The following is an 18,151-nucleotide window of genomic DNA, read 5'->3' as shown; positions in this document are numbered from 1 at the left end:
CGGCCGTGTCCCCGCAGATGCTGTTGGAGCCATGTCGGACGAGAAGCCCCCGCAGCTCGTGGATTATTTCGTGGTGGCCGGGCTGGCCGAGGGCTCGCGGGCGCTGGAGGAGGAGCAGCAGCCGCGGCCGGCGCGGCCCGGGGAGCCCATCACGGACGTGGCCGTGATCATCCGCTCGCAGGGCGAGGAGGTGCCCCAGGGCTTCACCTGCATCGAGACCAGCACGTCCGGACACCCCGTGGACCTCAACGCGGGGCTGCTCAACAACCCCCAGATGTTCCTGTGCTACAAACGGGGGCGGGACAAACCCCCCTTGATCGAGCTGGGGTGAGTGGGGGGCACAGAGTCCTGCTCTGGGTCGCAGCAGCCCCGGGGAAGAGTTTGGGAAACTGGGGAAGAACCTGGAGGGGGAAGATTTTGGGAAGTTGGGAAAGAACCCAGAGGGGAAAGAGTTTGGGAAGCTGGGGAAAAACCTGGAGGGGGAAGAGTTTGGGAAGCTGGGGGAGAACCCAGAGAGGGAAGAGTTTGGGAAGGTGGAAAAGAACCCAGAGAGAGAAGAGTTTGGGAAGCTGGGAAGGACCCCGGAGGTGCCACTGGCAGTTCCCCTCACTCCTCTCCCTGTGCTGGTGTTCGCAGAGGCCTTGGGATGAGGGAAGAGACGAGAATGTTGGTGTTACGTTTCAGAAGGCTTGATTTATTATTTTATGATATATATTATATTAAAACTATACTAAAAATAATTAGAAAAAAGGATTTCTTCAGAAGGCTAGCTAGGAATAGAAAAAGAATGATAACAAAGGATTGAACTGGCTGAGGCGATCCAAACAGCTGGATTGTGATTGGCTATTAATTAGAAACAAATACATGAGATCAATCACAGATCCCCTGACTGTGATTGGCCATTAGTTAGAAACAATTACATGAGCCCAATCACAGGTGCACCTGTTGCATCCCGCAGCAGCAGATAACCATGATTTACATGTTGTTCCTGGGGCCTCTCAGGAGGAGCAATCCCAAGGAAAGGATTTTTGACAAAACACATCTGTGACGCTCCCACCCCTCAGGGTGCACTATGAGGGCAAGGACCGGCCCAAGCCGGGCTGCCAGCTCCTGGACACGACGCCCTACAGCCGCTCTGCCAACCTGGCCGCGGGCTCGCCGGGCCACCAGCGCACGTTCCTGACGTTCCGGCGCGCGGCCGAGCCGCCCGGGCACCACACGCTGGGCGTCACCGACATCTGCCTGGTGATGCCCAGCAAGGGCGAGAGCACGCCCCACACCTTCTGCCGCGTGGACAAGAACCTCAACACCAGCATGGTGAGTTTGGGGGGCGCCTCTGGTCCCCATGGTGCTGCCCTGCCTGTGCTGAGCCCCAAAATCCCGATGCTTCATTGCAGTGGGGCCCCGCGCTGTTCCTGTGCTACAAGATCGCCGTGGCCAAGGACAACACGCTGGTCTACGAGGCAGGTGGGCACCTGGCGTGGGGGTGCTGGGGGCTCACGGGGGGAGCCAGAGTTGTTTGTTGTTGTTGTTATTTTTAAAAATGTTTTCTGTGTCGATTAACCGCCTCCAGCCAGCGTGGGGCTGATTTGGGGGAGCCCCTGGGTCTCCTCAGGGGGGTTTGGGGAGCACAAGGTGGGGCCCTTCAGCTGCCACAGCGCCACTGGGGGGGTCTTGCCAGGCTTTGGGGACTGGGGTCCCTTACTGGGAGAGGGGACAATGGGGTCCCTTACTGGGGTGACAATGGGGTTTCTTGGAAAGTGTGATATCCCTTACTGGGGTGACACTGGGGTCTCTCACTGGGGGTTGGGGGCGGTTGTGTTTCCTTTTGGGGGGTGGTTTTGGGGAGCTGTGGGCACTCCCCTGGCTGCCCCCTCCTCGCTGGGCTGGGTGAGATGACCCGGGGGGCTGATCCCGCTGTCCGGTGTCCATGTGTCCGGCTGTCCGTGTGTCCGTGCAGGGCTGCTGAGCCGCTACCCCGAGCAGGACAGCGAGTCCTTCCCTCTGCCCGAGTCGGTGCCCGTGTTCTGCCTGCCCATGGGCGCCACCATCGAGAGCTGGCCCGTGGGCACCAAGTACCCCCTGCCCGTCTTCTCCACCTTCGTCCTCACCGGCGCCTCGGGGGACAAGGCACGGCAGGACAGGGGGCTGGGGGGTGGCACGGGGGTCCCCAGTGCCATGGGAGGGGGTGGGTGCCTGGGTGCCCTACAGCCTCGTGGGACCAGGATTGCTGTGCCAGGGGTTGCCAGGGCTGTGGGACCAGGATCCTGGGACTAGGGGTTCCCCTCCCTTGTGGGACCAGGATCCCTGTGCCAGGGGTTCCCATCCCTTGTGGGACTGGCGTCCTGGTGCCAGGGGTTCCCAGCTCTGTGGGCCTGGGATCCCAGTGCCAGGGGTTCCCATCCCTCATGATCTCTGGTGCCAGGAGTTCCCAGTGCTGTGGGAACCGCATCGTGGGACCAGCTGATCCCATCCTTCATGGGCCCAGGACCCCTGTGCCAGGGGTTCCCATCCCTGTGGCCCCAGGATCCTAGTGCCATGGGTTCCTGGCACTGTGGGATCAGTATCCTCGGTGCCAGGGGTTCCCATCCCTCGTGGGCCCAGGACCCCTGTGCCAGGGGTTCCCATCCCTGTGGCCCCAGGATCCTAGTGCCATGGGTTCCTGGCACTGTGGGATCAGTATCCTCGGTGCCAGGGGTTCCCATCCCTCGTGGGCCCAGGATCCCTGTGCCAGGGGTTCCCATCACTGTGACCCCAGGATCCTGGTGCCATGGGTTCCTGGCACCGTTGTCCCGGGATCCCGGTGCCCGGGGTGCCCTGACAGCCCGGGGTGCCCGCAGGTGTACGGCGCCGCCATCCAGTTCCACGAGGCGTTTCCCCGGGAGCGGCTGTCGGAGGCGCAGGCGCTGCGCCTGGGGCTGCTCAGCGTGGTGGACCGGCGGCCGGTGCCGGGGCGCTCGCTGCACACGCGCAAGAGCATCTGCGTGCTGTCCCACTGGCCCTTCTTCGACGTCTTCCGCAAGTTCCTCATGTTCATCTACCGCTACTCCATCTCGGGCCCCCACGTGCTGCCCCTGGAGACGTGAGCGGGGTCCGGGGGGGGCTCCGGGGGGGACGGGGGCCCGCGGCCACCCCCGCGCTGACGGGGCCGCTCCGCCCGCAGGCACATCTCGCACTTCATGCACAACGTGCCCTTCCCGTCCCCGCAGCGCCCGCGCATCCTGGTGCAGGTGAGTCACCTGGGGGGGGTGACCGTCCCATCCCCATCCCATCCCAACCCCGTTCCCATCCCGTCCCGTTGTTCCCATCCCATCCCATCCCATCCCATCCCATCCCATCCCATCCCAGCCCCGTTCCCATCCCATCCTGTCCCATTGTTCCCATCCCATCCCAGCTCAGAGCATCCCGTCCCGTCCCGTCCCACTGTTCCCATCTGAGCCCCATCCCAGCCCCATTCCCATCCCACCCCATCCAATTGATCCCATCCCATCCCATCTCATTGATCCCATTGATCCCATCCCATCCCATCCCATTGATCCCATCCCATCCCATCTCATTGATCCTGTCCCATCCCATTGATCTCATCCCACCCCACCCCATCCCATTGATCCCATCCCATCCCATCCCATTCCATCCCATCCCATCCCATCCCATCCCATTGATCCCATCCCATCCTACCCCACCCCATCCCATCCCAGTGTGTCCCCGTGTCCCCCACCACCCTGTCCGTGTGTCCCTACAGATGTCCCCCTATGACAGCCTGCTGCTGTGCCGGCCCGTGTCCTCCCCGCTGCCCCTCAGGTAGGGCTGGGGAATGCTGGTGGGGGGGCACAGGTGGGGAGGGGCCCGTGGGTGACCAGGTGGTGTCCCCACCCTCAGCGGGGCCAGTTTCCTGACGCTGCTGCAGAACCTGGGCCCTGACAACGCCGTGGCACTGCTGGTGGCCGTCCTCACCGAGCAGAAGCTGCTCATCCACTCGCTGCGCCCCGACGTCCTGACCAGCGTGGGGGAAGCCCTGGTGGCGGTGAGTGACCGCAGGGGACACCGAGGGACACCGAGGGGATGTGCCACCATGGGGCTGGGGATTTGTGACACTGGGGATCCTGGTCCCACAGCGCTGGGGACCTGTGGCACTGGGGATTGCTGTCCCTCAGCACTGGGGACCTGTGGCACTGGGGATTGGCGTCCCTCAGCACTGGGGACCTGTGGCACAGGGAATTGCTGTCCCTCAGCACTGGGGACCTGTGGCACTGGGGATCCTGGTCCCTCAGCACTGGGGACCTGTGGCACTGGGGATTGCTGTCCCTCAGCACTGGGGACCTGTGGCACAGGGGATTGCTGTCCCTCAGCACTGGGGACCTGTGGCACTGGGGATTGGCGTCCCTCAGCACTGGGGACCTGTGGCACTGGGGATTGGCGTCCCTCAGCACTGGGGACCTGTGGCACTGGGGATTGCTGTCCCTCAGCACTGGAGATCCCTGTCCTGTGGTGTTGGGAGTGTTGATCCCACAGTGCTGGGGACCTGCTGTGCTGGGAATCCTGGTCCCACAGTGCTGGGGACCTGTGGCACTGGGGACTGCCACCCCTCAGCACTGGGGATCCTTGTCCTGTGGTGTTGGGACCACCGATCCCTCAGTGCTGAGGACCTGCCATGGAGATCTCCCTGCCTCAGTGCTGGGGACCCCCATTTTGTGCTGCTGGGCACCCCGATCCCGCAGGACTGGTGATCCTGTGCCACGGGCGCTCCCGGTCCTGCAGCTCCGGAGCCCCCACCCCGCGGCGCCGGGCCCCCCATCCCGCCTGGCGGGGGCCCCGCGGCGCTGACCACCCTGTCCTGTCCCCAGATGATCTTCCCCCTGCGCTGGCAGTGCCCCTACATCCCGCTGTGCCCGCTGGCGCTGGCTGACGTGCTGTGTGCCCCCGTGCCCTTCATTGTAGGCATCCACTCCAGCTACTTCGACCTCTACGAGCCCCCCCGCGACGTCATCTTCGTCGACCTGGACACCAACACCATTTTCCAGTGAGTGTCCCCAGGGCTGGGGTGGGTAGGGGGTCCTGGGGGTGCCGGGGGTCCCGCCCTGCCCTCGTGCCTGTGTCCCCAGGAGCGAGGAGAGGAAGCTGCTGTCTCCCCGCGCGCTGCCCCGCAAGCCCTGCAAGGTGCTGCTGGCCTCGCTGCACAGCCTGTCCCAGCAGCTGGATGAGCGTGAGTGGGGGGCCTGGAGGGTCTGGGGGTCACCACATCCCCCAGCTCTGCTGTTATCATGGAATAGCCCAAACAGGAGGGACCCACTGAGGTCAAAGACCACCCTGAATCCCCCCCAGGAGAATGCCTGGGAGCATTTCCCAAGCAGGATCAGAGCTGTGGCTTCACTCCCTCATTCCCTGGGTGTTGCTTCCCAACTGACCCCACCCTCGGGGCTCTCTGGCCATGGGATTTGTCCGGCTGAGTGTCCCCTGTGCCAACACTGTCCCATCCGTGTCCTTGGTGCCAGCCCTGTCCCATCCATGTCCCCGGTGCTGACGCTGTCCAGTCTGGCTGGGCACCCCTGGTGCTGATTCTGTCCCATCTGTATCCCCGGTGCTGACACTGTCCCATCCATGTCCCCAGTCCCAACCCTATCCCATCCCCGTCCCCTGTGCTAACCCTGTCCCGTCCCCGGTGTCCCCAGTCCCAACCCTGTCCCGCGGTGTCCCCGCAGTGCTGAGCGCGCCGGGCGAGGAGGAGCCCCCGGAGCTGGTTCTGAGCGACGCGGAGGCCGCGGGGGCGCGGCGGGCGCAGCTGGAGCTGGAGGCGCGGGCGGCGTTCCTGCGCTTCATGGCCTGTGCCCTGCGCGGGTACCGCTCCTTCCTGCGGCCCATCGCGCCCGCGCCCGCCCCGGCCGGCCGCGACGCCGGCAGCCTGTTCGCCCTGCAGGGTGAGGGGGGAAATGGGGAGCTGTGGGGGCATGGGGGTGTCCTGGGTGAGCTCTGTGCTGTCCTGTGTGACGCCGGCAGCCTGTTCGCCCTGCAGGGTGAGGGGGGAAATGGGGAGCTGGGGGGGACATGGGGGTGTGAGAACATGAGTTCTGTGCTGTCCTGTCCGGCTGGTTCCTGCTCCTCTTTGTTCCATCCAAACCTGTGTATCTCATCTCATCCCATTGATCCCATCCCATTGATCCCATCCCATCCCATCCCATTCCATTGATCCCATTGATCCCACCCCAATGTGCCCAATGTCCCCTTGGTGTCCCCTCTGTGTCCCCAGGGTTCCTGCGCTCCCGGGATCGGGCGTACCAGCGTTTCTACGGGCAGCTGCTGCGCACGCAGCTCTTCACGCAGTTCATCGAGGACTGCTCCTTCGCCAGCGACCGCGAGCCCTGCCTCGAGTTCTTCGACACCTGCGTCGACAAGGTGTGTCCCCGTGTGTCCCTTGTGTGTCCCTTGTGTGTCCCTGTGTGTCCCTGTGTGTCCCCTTTGTGTGTCCTTCACTCCCTGCCTCGAGTTCTTCGACACCTGCGTCGACAAGGTGTGTCCCCGTGTGTCCCGTGTGTCCCTTGTGTGTCCCTGTGTGTCCCTTGTGTCCCACTCTGCATGTCCCTCGTGTGTCCCTCACTCCCTACATCGAGTTCTTCAACACCTGTGTCCACAAAGTGTGTCCCTGTGTCCCCTTTGCATGTCCCTTGTGTGTCCCTTGCTCCCTGCCTTGAGTTCCTCACAGGTGTCCCCAAGGTGTGTTCCTGTATCCCCTCCACGTGTCCCTTTTGTGTCCTTCTCTCTCCACCTCAAGTTCCTCACCTGTGTCCCCTCCGTGTGTCCCTGTGTCCCCAAGGTGTGTCCCTGTGTCCCCACCATCCCCCTGCTGACCCCGCCTCCTCCCCAGGTGCAGGTGGACCTGGAGAAGCCCGAGGACACGCCCCTGATGGAGCTGGATGACCCCCGAGGTGGGGAGCACACGGTGTTCATCACCCCCCCGGAGCAGCCGGCGGGGCCCGATGGGGCCGAGCCCCCCGCCTGCTACAGGTGAGACCCCCAGGACCCTCCCCTGTCCCCCTTCCCAAACCCCCTCACCTGTGCCCCCCCCCCCCCAGGTATGACGGGTTCCCCTCGCCTGTGTCCCCCATACCCAGGTATGACAGGTGCCCCTCACCTGTGCCCCCCAGGTATGACAGGTGCCCCTCACCTGTGTCCCCCATACCCAGGTATGACAGGTGCCCCTCACCTGTGCCCCCCAGGTATGACAGGTGCCCCTCACCTGTGCCCCCCAGGTAAGACAGGTTCCCCTCACCTGTGCCCCCCAGGTATGACGGGTTCCCCACACTGCGCCCGGAGCTGCTGGAGCCCCCCCGGGACCCTCTGGTGGCTCAGCTGTGCCAGGCCAGGAGCAGCGCCCCGAGCAGCCCCGCCCCGCGGCGCACCAAGCAGGTGAGGGGCACACCTGGGACACCTGGGCACGAGGGAACAGCACCTGGGCACGGCAGCTGGGACACCTGGGCAGGTGGGACAGCACCTGCTAAGTGTCCTGTAAGCTGTGCCACCTGTCCAGGTGCTCACATGGCACATTGACCCCATTGGGCTGTGCCACCTGTCCAGGTGCCCAGATGGCACAACGCTCTCAGAGGTGTCCCTGAGCTGTGCCACCTGTCCGGGTGCCCACCCGGGCACGGCGCTGAGCGGCTCAGCCCCGTTCCCTGACTGTCCCTCGGTGTCCCCAGGAGATGAAGGTGGCCCAGCGCGTGGCACAGAAGTCCTCGGCGGTGCCCGAGCTGTGGGCACGGTGCCTGCTGGGGCACTGCTACGGGCTCTGGTTCCTGTACCTGCCCACGCAGGTGCGCGCCGCCCCCGCCAAGCTGCGGGCGCTGCAGCTGGCATACGACGTGCTGCGCAAGATGGAGCAGCACAAGGTGGTGCTGCCCGACGAGGTGGGTCGGGGTCTGTTCCAGAACCTTCTGGGGAAACAGGGAGATGGGGTGGGGGGGACTGTGGGGGCTGAGGGGAACGGGAAATGGTGGCCAGTGTCCGGTGCTGTGGTCAGTGTCCAGGGCTGTGTCCAGTGCTGGGTCCAGTGTCCAGTGCTGTGTCCAGTGTCCAGTGCAGTGTCCAGTGTCCAGTGCTGTGTCCAGTGTCCGGTGCTGTGTCCAGTGTCCAGGGCTGTGGTCAGTGCTGTGTCCAGTGTCCAGTGCTGTGTCCAGTGCTGGGTCCAGTGTCCAGTGCTGTGGTCAGTGTCCAGGGCTGTGTCCAGTGTCCAGGACTGTGTCCAGTGTCCAGGGTTGTGGTCAGTGTCCAGGGCTGGGTCCAGTGTCCAGGGCTGTGTCCAGTTCTCAGGCCAGGAGGGACGTGGAGGGGCTGGAGCAGCAGGAGGAGGGAATGGAGAATCCCTGAGGGAGCTGGGAGGGGAGGAAAGGAGGCTCAGGAGGGACCTTGTGGCTCTGCACAGCTCCTGACAGGAGGGGACAGCCAGGGATGATGAGATCCTGCTCCAGGTCCTGCAGGAAGAAGGGGGAGCTGCTGTGGGGTGGCACTGCTGGGGCTGAGGGAAACAGGAATCTGTGGCCAGTGTCCAGTGCTGTGTCCACTTCTCAGGCCGGGAGGGACGTGGAGGGGCTGGAGCAGCAGGAGGAGGGAATGGAGACCCCCTGAGGCAGCTGGGAGGGGGCTCAGCCCTTTTCAGGGGGACCTCGTGGCTCTGCACTGCTGCCAGCAGGGGACAGGGTCAGACGCTGCTCACAGGGGACAGGGACAGGACGAGGGGCTCTTTCCCAGCCTGTGGCACTCCGAGGCCGGAGGGGGGGTGCCCAGGTGCCCCCCGTGGTGATCTGAGGTGCCCCCCAGGTGTGCTACCGCATCCTGATGCAGCTGTGCGGGCAGTACGGCGAGCCCGTGCTGTCCGTGCGCGTCCTGCTGGAGATGAAGCGCGCCGGCATCGTCCCCAACACCGTCACCTACGGCTACTACAACAAGGTGACGCCGAGGGGACCCTGTGGGGTGGGTGGGGGTCCCGAGGGTCTCCTGACGCCCCCTGTGCCCCCCGGCAGGCGGTGCTGGAGAGCAAATGGCCGGCGGGGACGCAGGGGGGGCGGCTGCGCTGGGCCAAGCTCAGGAACGTGGTGCTGGGGGCGGCGCAGTTCCGGCAGCCCCTGAGGCAGCGGCAGCGGCAGCGAGCGGCCGGAGACCCCCCCGGTGAGGGCATGGGGGGGATTGGGACCCCACTCACACCCCCTGGCACCCCTGTGGGTGATGGAGCCCCTCCGAGCATCTCCAGGGCTTGGGGTGATTGTCCCCTTGTCCCCTCCTGCCACCTCCCTGGGGTGGGGGGGAGTTATGGGGGTCGGGGGGGGTCTCATTGACACCCCCTTGTCCCCCTCATGTGACTGAGACCCCCCAGCCCACCCACTCACACCCCCTGATTCAGCCCCTCGGAGCATCTCCGGGGCATGGGGGAGGTCCTGGCGATCGTCCCCTGTCACCTTCTGCCACCTGCCTGTGTTGGGCGGGTATTATTGGCCCCATTGACACCCCCTTGTCCCCTCCTTAGGTCACTGAGCCCTCCCAGGGCTGGGGGCTGTTGTCCCTGACCCCTCTGTCCCCCCCAGGTGTGGGGACCGCTGTCCCTGACCCCTCTGTCCCGTCCCCCCCAGGTGTGGGGGCCGCTGTCCCTGACCCCTCTGTCCTGTCCCCCCGCTGTCCCTGACCCCTCTGTCCTGTCCCCCCCAGGTGTGGGGGCCGCTGTCCCTGACCCCTCTGTCCTGTCCCCCCGCTGTCCCTGACCCCTCTGTCCCGTCCCCCCCCAGGTGACGGCGCCGCCGCCGCCCCGCGCCCCCCCCTGCACCGCCAGACCACCTGGGCCGGGCGGAGCCTCCGGGACGCGGTGCCGGCCCCGCGGCTCGTCAAGAGCGGCAGCCTCAGTTTCCCCGCCCGCAGCGAGGGGGGCGCGGCCCGGGAGGGGCCCGGGGAGCCCCCCCTGCTCCCGGCGACCCCCGCCCCGCCCGCCCCCCGCCGCCCCCCCGGTTCGGCCGACGGGAGCCTCTCGGACATCGCCACCGACGACAGCGGCGGCGACGAGGGGCCCGGGGGGGGTCCCGGTGCCGGTGCCGGTGGTGCCGGGGGGGTGACCCCGCGCCGGGGCCTGGCGGCCAAGCTGCAGCAGCTGCTGTCCCCCGGTAAGCGCCCCCCGCGGCCCTCGGAGCCCCCCCGGGATCCCGGCGGCCGCCGGGGGTCGGAGCAGCGGGACGGGGACCCCCCCCCACCCCCCCGGTCACGGCGCAGCCCCGGCGGGACCCTGCTGCGGCCCCGGGAGCGGCCCGAGTCCACGGCCTCCGAGGTACCGCGCGTGGCTGGCCTGGCTGTCCGTCCGTCTGTCTGTCTGTCCGTCTGTTAGTCTGTCCTGTCTGTCCATCCGTCTGTCTGTCCGTCTGTTAGTGTCTGTCCATCCGTCTGTCCATCTATCTGTTTGCCTGTCCGTCCGCCCGTCTGTCTGTCCGCCCGTCTGTCTGTCCGTCTGTCTGTCCATCTTTCTGTCTGCCCGTCCGTCCGTCCGCGTGTCTTGTCCATCCGTCCGTCTGTCTGTCCGTCTTTGTGTCTGTCCATCCGTCTGCCTGCCTGTCTGTCCATCCGTCCGTCCGTCTGTGTGTCCGTCTGTGTGTCCATGTGCCTGTCTGTCCATGTGCCTGTCCGTCTGTCCGTCCGTCCGTCCGCCCCCCCTGAGCCCCGCGTCCCCTGTCCCATGGCAGAGCTCGGTGTCGCTGGGCAGTGAGCTGGACCTGTCCGATGCCTCGGGGGGCAGCGGGGGGGGCGCCCCCAAAGCCCCCGGGGAGCCCTGCACGGATGGGGGGGCGGGGACGGAGCCCCCCGGCCTGGAGGTGGGAAATGGGGGGGTGGGAAATGCGGGGGGGTGGAGAGATGGGGTTGGGGGGGCACGGGGGGTTGGGGGGCACGGGAGTGGGGGCAGAGCTCAGGTTTGGGGGGCAGAGCCGGGTTTGGAGGGGGCACAGCTCGGGTTTGGGGGCACAGCTGAGATTTGGGGGGGGGCGGAGCTGAAATCTGGGGACAGAGCTCAGGTTTGGGGGGCAGATTTGGGGTTTGGAGGGCAGATCTGGGTTTGGGGGGCACAGCTGTGGTTTGGGGGGCAGAGCTGGGCTTTGGGTGGCAGGTCTGGGTTTTGGGGGGCAGATGTGTGCTTTGGGGGGCAGATGTCAGGTTTAGGGGGGCAGATGTGTGCTTTGGGGGGCAGATGTCAGGTTTAGGGGGGCAGATGTGTGCTTTGGGGGGCAGATCTCAGGTTTAGGGGGGCAGATCTGTGCTTTGGGGGGCAGATGTCAGGTTTAGGGGGGCAGATGTGTGCTTTGGGCTCAGCCTGGCCCGTGCCCAGGTGCTGCTGTCGAGCTGCTCGCGCTGCCCGGGCTGTGCCGCGCTGGTGTTCGATGAGGAGCTCATGGCCGGCTGGACCTCGGACGACTCCAACCTCAACACCTCGTGCCCCTTCTGCTGCCGCTCCTTCGTGCCCTTCCTGAGCATCGAGATCCGCGACCTCCGCCGGGCGCCCAGGTGAAACACCTGGGTGACAGCCCGGGGACACGCCTGGGACACACCTGGTGACAGCCCGGGGACACGCCCGGGGACCCCTCGCTGCCCTTCTCATGTCCCCAAGGTGCCATCCCAGGACACCCCCAGACGTTCTCAGGGACCCCCTCAGGTGCCACCTCTGGGGACCCCCCAGGACCCCCCCAGATAACCTGAGGGACCCCCACTGCCCTCCTGATGTCACCAAGGTGTTCCCAGGTGCCACCTCTGGGGACGCCCCAGGACCGCCCCAGACGCCCTCAGGGACCCCCATCCTCTCTGGGGACACTCTGGGGTCCCGCTGCCCGCCCCGTGTCGCCAGAGTGTCCTGAGGTGCCACCGCTGGGGGGTCCCCAGTGTCCCCCTGCCCTCCCCATGTCCCTCAGGTGTCCCCAATCCCCCTCTTTGCTCCCCACCATTCCCCCCTGTCCATTCACCCTTTGGGGGTCCCCCGGTGCCCCCCGTCACCGCGACCGCCCCGGTGCCCCCATTGCCCCCATTGCTGTGACCCCCCCATCACCGTGACCCCCCCCGTGTGTCCCGCAGCCCCCCCCCGGTGCCCCCCTCCCCACAGGGGCCGGTGCTGAGCGACCGCCGGCGCTGCCTGGAGCTGGACGGGACCCCCGGGACCCCCGGGACCCCCGGGCTGTGCAACGGCTGCGCCGAGACCCCGGTAACGGGGGGCTGGGAATTGGGGGGGGTCCTTCTCTCATCCCTGAAATTGGGGTTTGGGACAGTCCCATTTAGGATTTGGGGTCTCTGGGGCTGCTTTGGTGGTTCTGGGCTGGGCAGGGGGTCCCAAATGTTTCTCACCCAATTCCCAGGTCCTGGTGCGTTCCAGGCCAGGGCAGGGCAGGGGGTGTCCCCCTGCTCTAATTTGGGGGCCCCAAGCCTGTCCCCCTCTCTAATTTGGGGGTCTCAATCATGTCCCTCCCCCCTAATTTGGGGGTCCCAATCGTGTCGTCCCCCCCATTCCAGGGCAGGGCAGGGGATGTCTCCCAACTCTAATTTAGGGGTCCCCTTCATTCCCAGGTCCTGGTCCATCCCAGGGCAGGGGGTGTCCCTCCCCCCTAATTTGGGGGTCCCAAACGTGTCCCCCCCCATTCCCAGTTCCCTGTGTGTTCCAGGGCTGGGCAGGGCTTGTTCCCCTCCCCTAATTCAGGGGTCCCAATCGTGTTCCCCCCAATTCTCAGGTCCCAGGGCATTGCAGGGCGGGGCAGGAGGTGTCCATCCCCTCTAGGTCGGGGTCCCCATCGTGTCCCCCCCCGCTTTGCAGCCCATTCCCAGTTCTTGGTGCGTTCCGGGGCAGGGCAGGGGGTGTCCATGCCCCCTAACGTGGGTGTCCCCATCGTGTCCCCCCCCCGTAACTCGGTGTCCCCATCGTGTCCCCCCTGCAGCCCCCGTGGCGCCGGGAGCGCGTGGCCTTTGCGTACCTGTGCCCGCTGGTGCTGCGCAAGGAGCTCGAGAGCCTGGTGGAGAACGAGGGCGGGGAGCTGCTGGCGCGCCCCGAGCTGGTGGACAAGCACCCCATCATCTTCTGGAACCTTCTGTGGTTCTTCCAGCGCCTGGCGCTGCCCAGCCAGCTGCCCCTGCTGCTGCTGGGCTCGCAGCACGCGCCCCCCGACCCGCAGGTGAGTTTGGGGGGCTGGGGAGGGGTCTTGGGGGGGTTTGGGGGTGTCATTGATGGTGCTTAGCCCCCCCTGTCCCGCTGCCCCTGCTGCTGCTGGGCTCGCAGCACGCGCCCCCCGACCCGCAGGTGAGTTTGGGGGGCTGGGGAGGGGTCTTGGGGGGGTTTGGGGGTGCTGAATCCCCCTCAATCCCACTGCTCCTGCTGCTGCTGGGCTCCCAGCACGCGCCCCCGGACCCACAGGTGAGTTTGGGGGGCTCTGGGGGGTCTGGGGGAGTTTCGTGGTGGTGCTGAGCCCCCTAACCCTGTCCTGAGCGCCCCAGCCCTGTCCTGAGCCCCCCAATCTGTTCTGAGCCCCCCCAACCCTGTCCTGCAGTCTTGTTGGGCTTCCAGCACGGCCCCCGAGAGCCCCAAGTGGGTTTGGGGCTTTGGGGGTCCTTCACCACCACAATTTGGGGGTGCCCTCCCATTCTCAGGGCTGGGCAGGAGCTCCCTCACCACCACAATTTGGGGGGTCCCGCAATTCTGGGGTCTGGGGGGGTTTGGTGGTGCTGGGCCCCCCAACCTGTCCTGCAGCCCTGCTGGGCTCCCAGCACGGCCCCCAAGACCCCGAGGTGGGTTTGGGGGTCTCTGGGGGGTCTCTGGGGGGTCCTTGGTGGTCCTGAGCCCCCTGCCCGCCCCGCAGCCCCCCGAGCCGTCGCGGGTCCGTGTGAGGCTGCTGTGGGATGTGCTGAGCCCCGACCCCGAGAGCTGCCCCCCGCTCTACGTGATCTGGAGGCTGCACAGTGAGAAAGGGGCTGGGATTGGGGATTTGGGGTGTGGGATGGGGGATTTGGGGTGTGGGATTGGGGGATTTGGGGTGTGGGATTGGGGATTTGGGGTGTGGGATTGGGGGATTTGGGGTGTGGGATGGGGGTGTGGGATTGGGGGATTTGGGGTGTGGGATTGGGGATTGGGGTGTGGGATGGGGGTGTGGGATTGGGGATTTGCAGGGTGGGATTGGGATTGGGGGATTGGGGTTTGGGGTGTGGGATTGGGGGTGTGGGGTGTGGGATTGGGGATTTGGGGTGTGGGATTGGGGCTTTGGGGTGTGGGATTGGGGCTTTGGGGTGTGGGATGGGGGATTTGGGGTGTGGGATTGTGGATTTGGGGTGTGGGATTGGGGATTTGGGGTGTGGGGTGTGGGATTGTGGATTTGGGGTGTGGGATTGGGGATTTGGGGTGTGGGATTGGGGGATTTGGGGTGTGGGATGGGGGTGTGGGATTGGGGATTTGCAGGGTGGGATTGGGGGATTTGGGATATGGGATTGGGGATTTGGGGTGTGGGATGGGGGTGTGGGATTGGGGATTTGCAGGGTGGGATTGGGATTGGGGGATTGGGGATTTGGGGTGTGGGATTGGGGGATTTGGGATATGGGATTGGGATATGGGGATATGGGTTTGGGGGTTGAGATTTAGGATTGGGGATTGGGGGATTTGGATATGGGATTGGGAAAGGGGATATGGGATTGGGATGTGGGAATGGGGTATGGGATTGGGGATTGGGATGGGGGATTGGGGGATTGGGGAGTGGGAATGGGGGATTGAGATGGGGATTTGGGGGATTTGGGGGATTGCGGTATTGGGGTGTGGGATTGGGGATTTGGGGTGTGGGATTGGGGGATTGGGGATAGGGGAATGGGGATTGGGGGATTGGGGTGTGGGATTGGGGATTTGGGGTGTGGGATTGGGGGATTGGGATATGGGATAACGGATTGAGAGTGTGGGATTGGGGTGGGGAAAATGGGATTGGGGATGGAGGTATGGGATTGGGATTTGGGATATGGGGATATGAGATTTGGGGGTGTGGAATTGGGGATTTGGGGTGTGGAGATATGGGATTGGGGCACTGGGGGATTGCGATACGGGATTAGGAATGGGAATGTGGGACTGGGGATATGGGAATAGGGGTGTGGGGTTGGGGTGTGGGATTTGGGGATGTGGGAGTGGGATTTGGCGTTGGGGGATTGGATTTGGGGTATGGGGATATGGGAGTGGGGGTATGGGACTGGGGATATGGGATTGGGGATGTGGAGATGTGGAATTAGGGATGAGAGACTGGGGATATGGAAATGGGGGTGTGGGAATGGGGATATGGGATTGGGAGATGTGGGGATGGGGAACACGGGGTATGGAAGGAATTGAGGAATGGCCAAGAGCAAAGAGTGGGATCAGGGACACCTTGGGGCCACTCTGGGCTCACCTTTGGGGTCCCCAGGTGTCATCCCAGGGGATTTGGGGTCACTGGGGTCCCCCAGGTGACATCCCAGGGCATTTGGGGTCACTGGGGTCCCCAGGTGACATCCCAGGGGATTTGGGGACACCGGGGTGACGTTTTGGGGTCCCCAGGTAGCATCCCCCCCCGGCTGCACCCCTGGGGCCCCCCGGCCCGCCCGTTCTCGCTGCCCTTCCTGGAGGCCCTGCTGAGCCACGTGGGGCTCAACGAGGTGCACAAAGCCATCGGGCTGTTCCTGGAGACCCTGGCGGCCCCCGGGGCCCCCCAGACCCTGCACAGGTACGGACAGACCCCAAATACCCAAAATCCCCCCAAATTCCCCCCAAAATCCCCCCATCCTGGAGACCCTGGCAGCCCCCGGGGCCCCCCAGACCCTGCACAGGTACGGACAGACCCCAAATACCCCAAAATCCCCTCAAATTCCACCCAAATCCGCCCCAAATTCCTCCAAAATCATCCCCAATACCCCAAAATCCCCCCCAAATCCCCCCTGTCCCCCCTGCAGGAGCATTTACCGGGAGCTGCTGTTCCTGACGCTGGCGGCGCTGGGCCGGGAGCACACGGACATCGGTACGGGGGGCACGGGGGGCTCAGGGGTCCGGGGGGAACCGTGGGGTGGCACTGGGGGTCTCAGGGGCACCTTGGGGGTGTTGGGGGCTAGGGGGGACAAAGGGAGGGGGCTCAGAGGGACTTGGGGGGCTCAGGGTGGGTTTGGGGGGGACACATTTGGTTTAGGGCGATGAGAAGGATGGGGGGTGGCACAGAGGGACACGATGGGTGTAGGGGGCTCAGAGGGGGACACTGGGGGGCTCAGGGTGTGTTTGGGGGGGACACTGGGGGTCTCAGGGGCTCAGGAGGGGGACACAGTGGGTCTGGGGGGGCTCGGTGTGTGTTTAGGGGGGACGCGGTGGGTGTAGGGGGCTCAGAGGGACACGGGGAGTTCAGGGCACGTTCAGGGGGCACACCGGGGCTCCCGGGGTGTCCGTTCTGACCCCTCGCCGTGCCCCCCCAGCCGCCTTTGACCGCCGGTACCGCTCGGCGCTGGCCAAGCTGGGCGGGGCCCCGGGCCGGGACGAGCTGCGGCGGCGGCGGGCGCAGCCCCCGAGTGCGCGAGCGAGCGAGTGCCGCCGGTGCTTCGGGGCGCCCCCCGAGTGCTGAGGGACCCCGGGACCCTGACAGGGACCGGGAACCCCCCCCGAGTGCCGCCGGTGCTTCGGGGCGCCCCCCGAGTGCTGAGGGACCCCGGGACCGGGAACCCCCCCCGAGTGCTGAGGGACCCCGGGACCGGGAACCCCCCCCGAGTGCTGAGGGACCCCGGGACCGGGAACCCCCCCCGAGTGCTGAGGGACCCCGGGACCGGGAACCCCCCCGAGTGCTGAGGGACCCCGGGACCCTGACAGGGACCGGGAACCCCCCCCGAGTGCTGAGGGACCCCGGGACCGGGAACCCCCCCGAGTGCCGCCGGTGCTTCGGGGCGCCCCCCGAGTGCTTCGGGACCCCGGGACCGGCACAGGGACCGGGAACCCCCCCCGAGTGCCGCCGGTGCTTCGGGGCGCCCCCCGAGTGCTGAGGGACCTCAGGACCGGGAACCCCCCCGAGTGCCGCCGGTGCTTCGGGGCGCCCCCGAGTGCTGAGGGACCCCGGGACCGAGAACCCTCCCGGGAACATCCCCTGAGTGCTGAGAGACCCCCGGGACAGGGGGACCCCGGGAACCCCTCAGGAGGAGATAGGAATGACCCCCCCCAGGGCACCCCCAAAGGGTTGGGGCGGGGCTGAGGTGGGGAAGGGACCCCCAGGACCCCTCCTCAAATACTCCAGGGTGGGGAAGGAACCCCCTCAAATGCTCCAGGGACCCCCCAGGACCCCCCTAAAATGCTCCAGGGTCCCCCAGGATCACCCTCAAATCCTTTAGGGTGGGGAAAGGACCCCCCAGGAACCCCTTAAATACTTCAGGATGGGGAGAAAAGACCCTCAGGAACCCCCTCAAATGCTCCAGTAAGGACAAGGGACCGCCAGGACCCCCCTCAGATGCTCCAGGGTGGGGAGAAAGGACCCCCGGCCCCCCCAGGCTCACGACGGGTTTTCTATGTCAGTATTAATATATTTTTATTTATTTATTCAGCCTCCCCCAGAGTGAGAGCGCGGGTGGGACGGGCAGGGACGGCTCTGGGGAGGTTCCCCATCCTCATTTCTGTCCCGAGGGGCTTCGGGGGTGCCAGGGCAGCTGGGGGGGCGCTGGGTTTGTGCCCCCCGGGGGATTTGGGGCCATTGGGGGGTTCGGTGGCCATTGGGGGGGGTTCGGGGCCGCCCCCTCCCCTCGCACTGTGCAATAGCAGCCCCCGCCCCAGGGGCCTGTAAATAAAAGCTGCTGCGGTATTTTCCTCGCTGGCTCCGGGATCATTTTTATTTACCGGGGGGGTTTGAGGGTGCGGAGCCCCCTGAGGGGAGTGAGGCCGGCTCCGCCATCTTGGACCCTGGCGCTGCCCTCAGGCCGCCATCTTGGATCCGGGCACGGGCCATGAGGCCTCGCGAGCACCGAGTCCCGCTCGCTACCGCCCCGCCGGGCATTGGAGGGCTCTGCCCGCTGTCCCCAGAACCGGGATCTCCTCCCCGGAGCCACCGCGGCCTCGCAGCGGCGCCACGTGCGGCGGAACAGGGCCGGTGCTGGGCCCGGGGCCGGTACGGCGGCTGGGAGGGGACAAAACTCCCCGGCG

At 66.0% G+C, this 18,151-nt stretch overlaps 1 protein-coding gene across 1 annotated transcript; it reads left to right on the top strand.

Moving 5' to 3' along the window:
* DENND4B (DENN domain containing 4B) lies at positions 1-16,690 on the top strand. The gene is made up of 26 exons (XM_059490253.1): positions 1-327; positions 1,065-1,317; positions 1,398-1,467; positions 1,961-2,130; positions 2,841-3,082; positions 3,164-3,230; positions 3,743-3,801; positions 3,880-4,024; positions 4,845-5,020; positions 5,103-5,203; positions 5,700-5,915; positions 6,245-6,390; positions 6,860-6,999; positions 7,278-7,401; positions 7,692-7,898; positions 8,809-8,937; positions 9,012-9,156; positions 9,768-10,297; positions 10,707-10,835; positions 11,345-11,520; positions 12,082-12,208; positions 12,933-13,166; positions 13,848-13,947; positions 15,551-15,716; positions 15,943-16,007; positions 16,450-16,690. The coding sequence occupies exons 1-26, from the start codon at positions 32-34 to the stop codon at positions 16,593-16,595; spliced, it is 4,359 nt and encodes a 1,452-aa protein (XP_059346236.1). The 5' UTR covers positions 1-31; the 3' UTR covers positions 16,596-16,690.
* The last annotated feature ends 1,461 nt before the right edge of the window (positions 16,691-18,151 follow it).

This window comes from Ammospiza nelsoni, chromosome 28 (genome assembly GCF_027579445.1).
Source record: "Ammospiza nelsoni isolate bAmmNel1 chromosome 28, bAmmNel1.pri, whole genome shotgun sequence".
In the NCBI taxonomy this organism is placed as follows: Eukaryota; Metazoa; Chordata; class Aves; order Passeriformes; family Passerellidae; genus Ammospiza; species Ammospiza nelsoni.
This window is presented reverse-complemented; position numbering and strand designations above follow the sequence as displayed.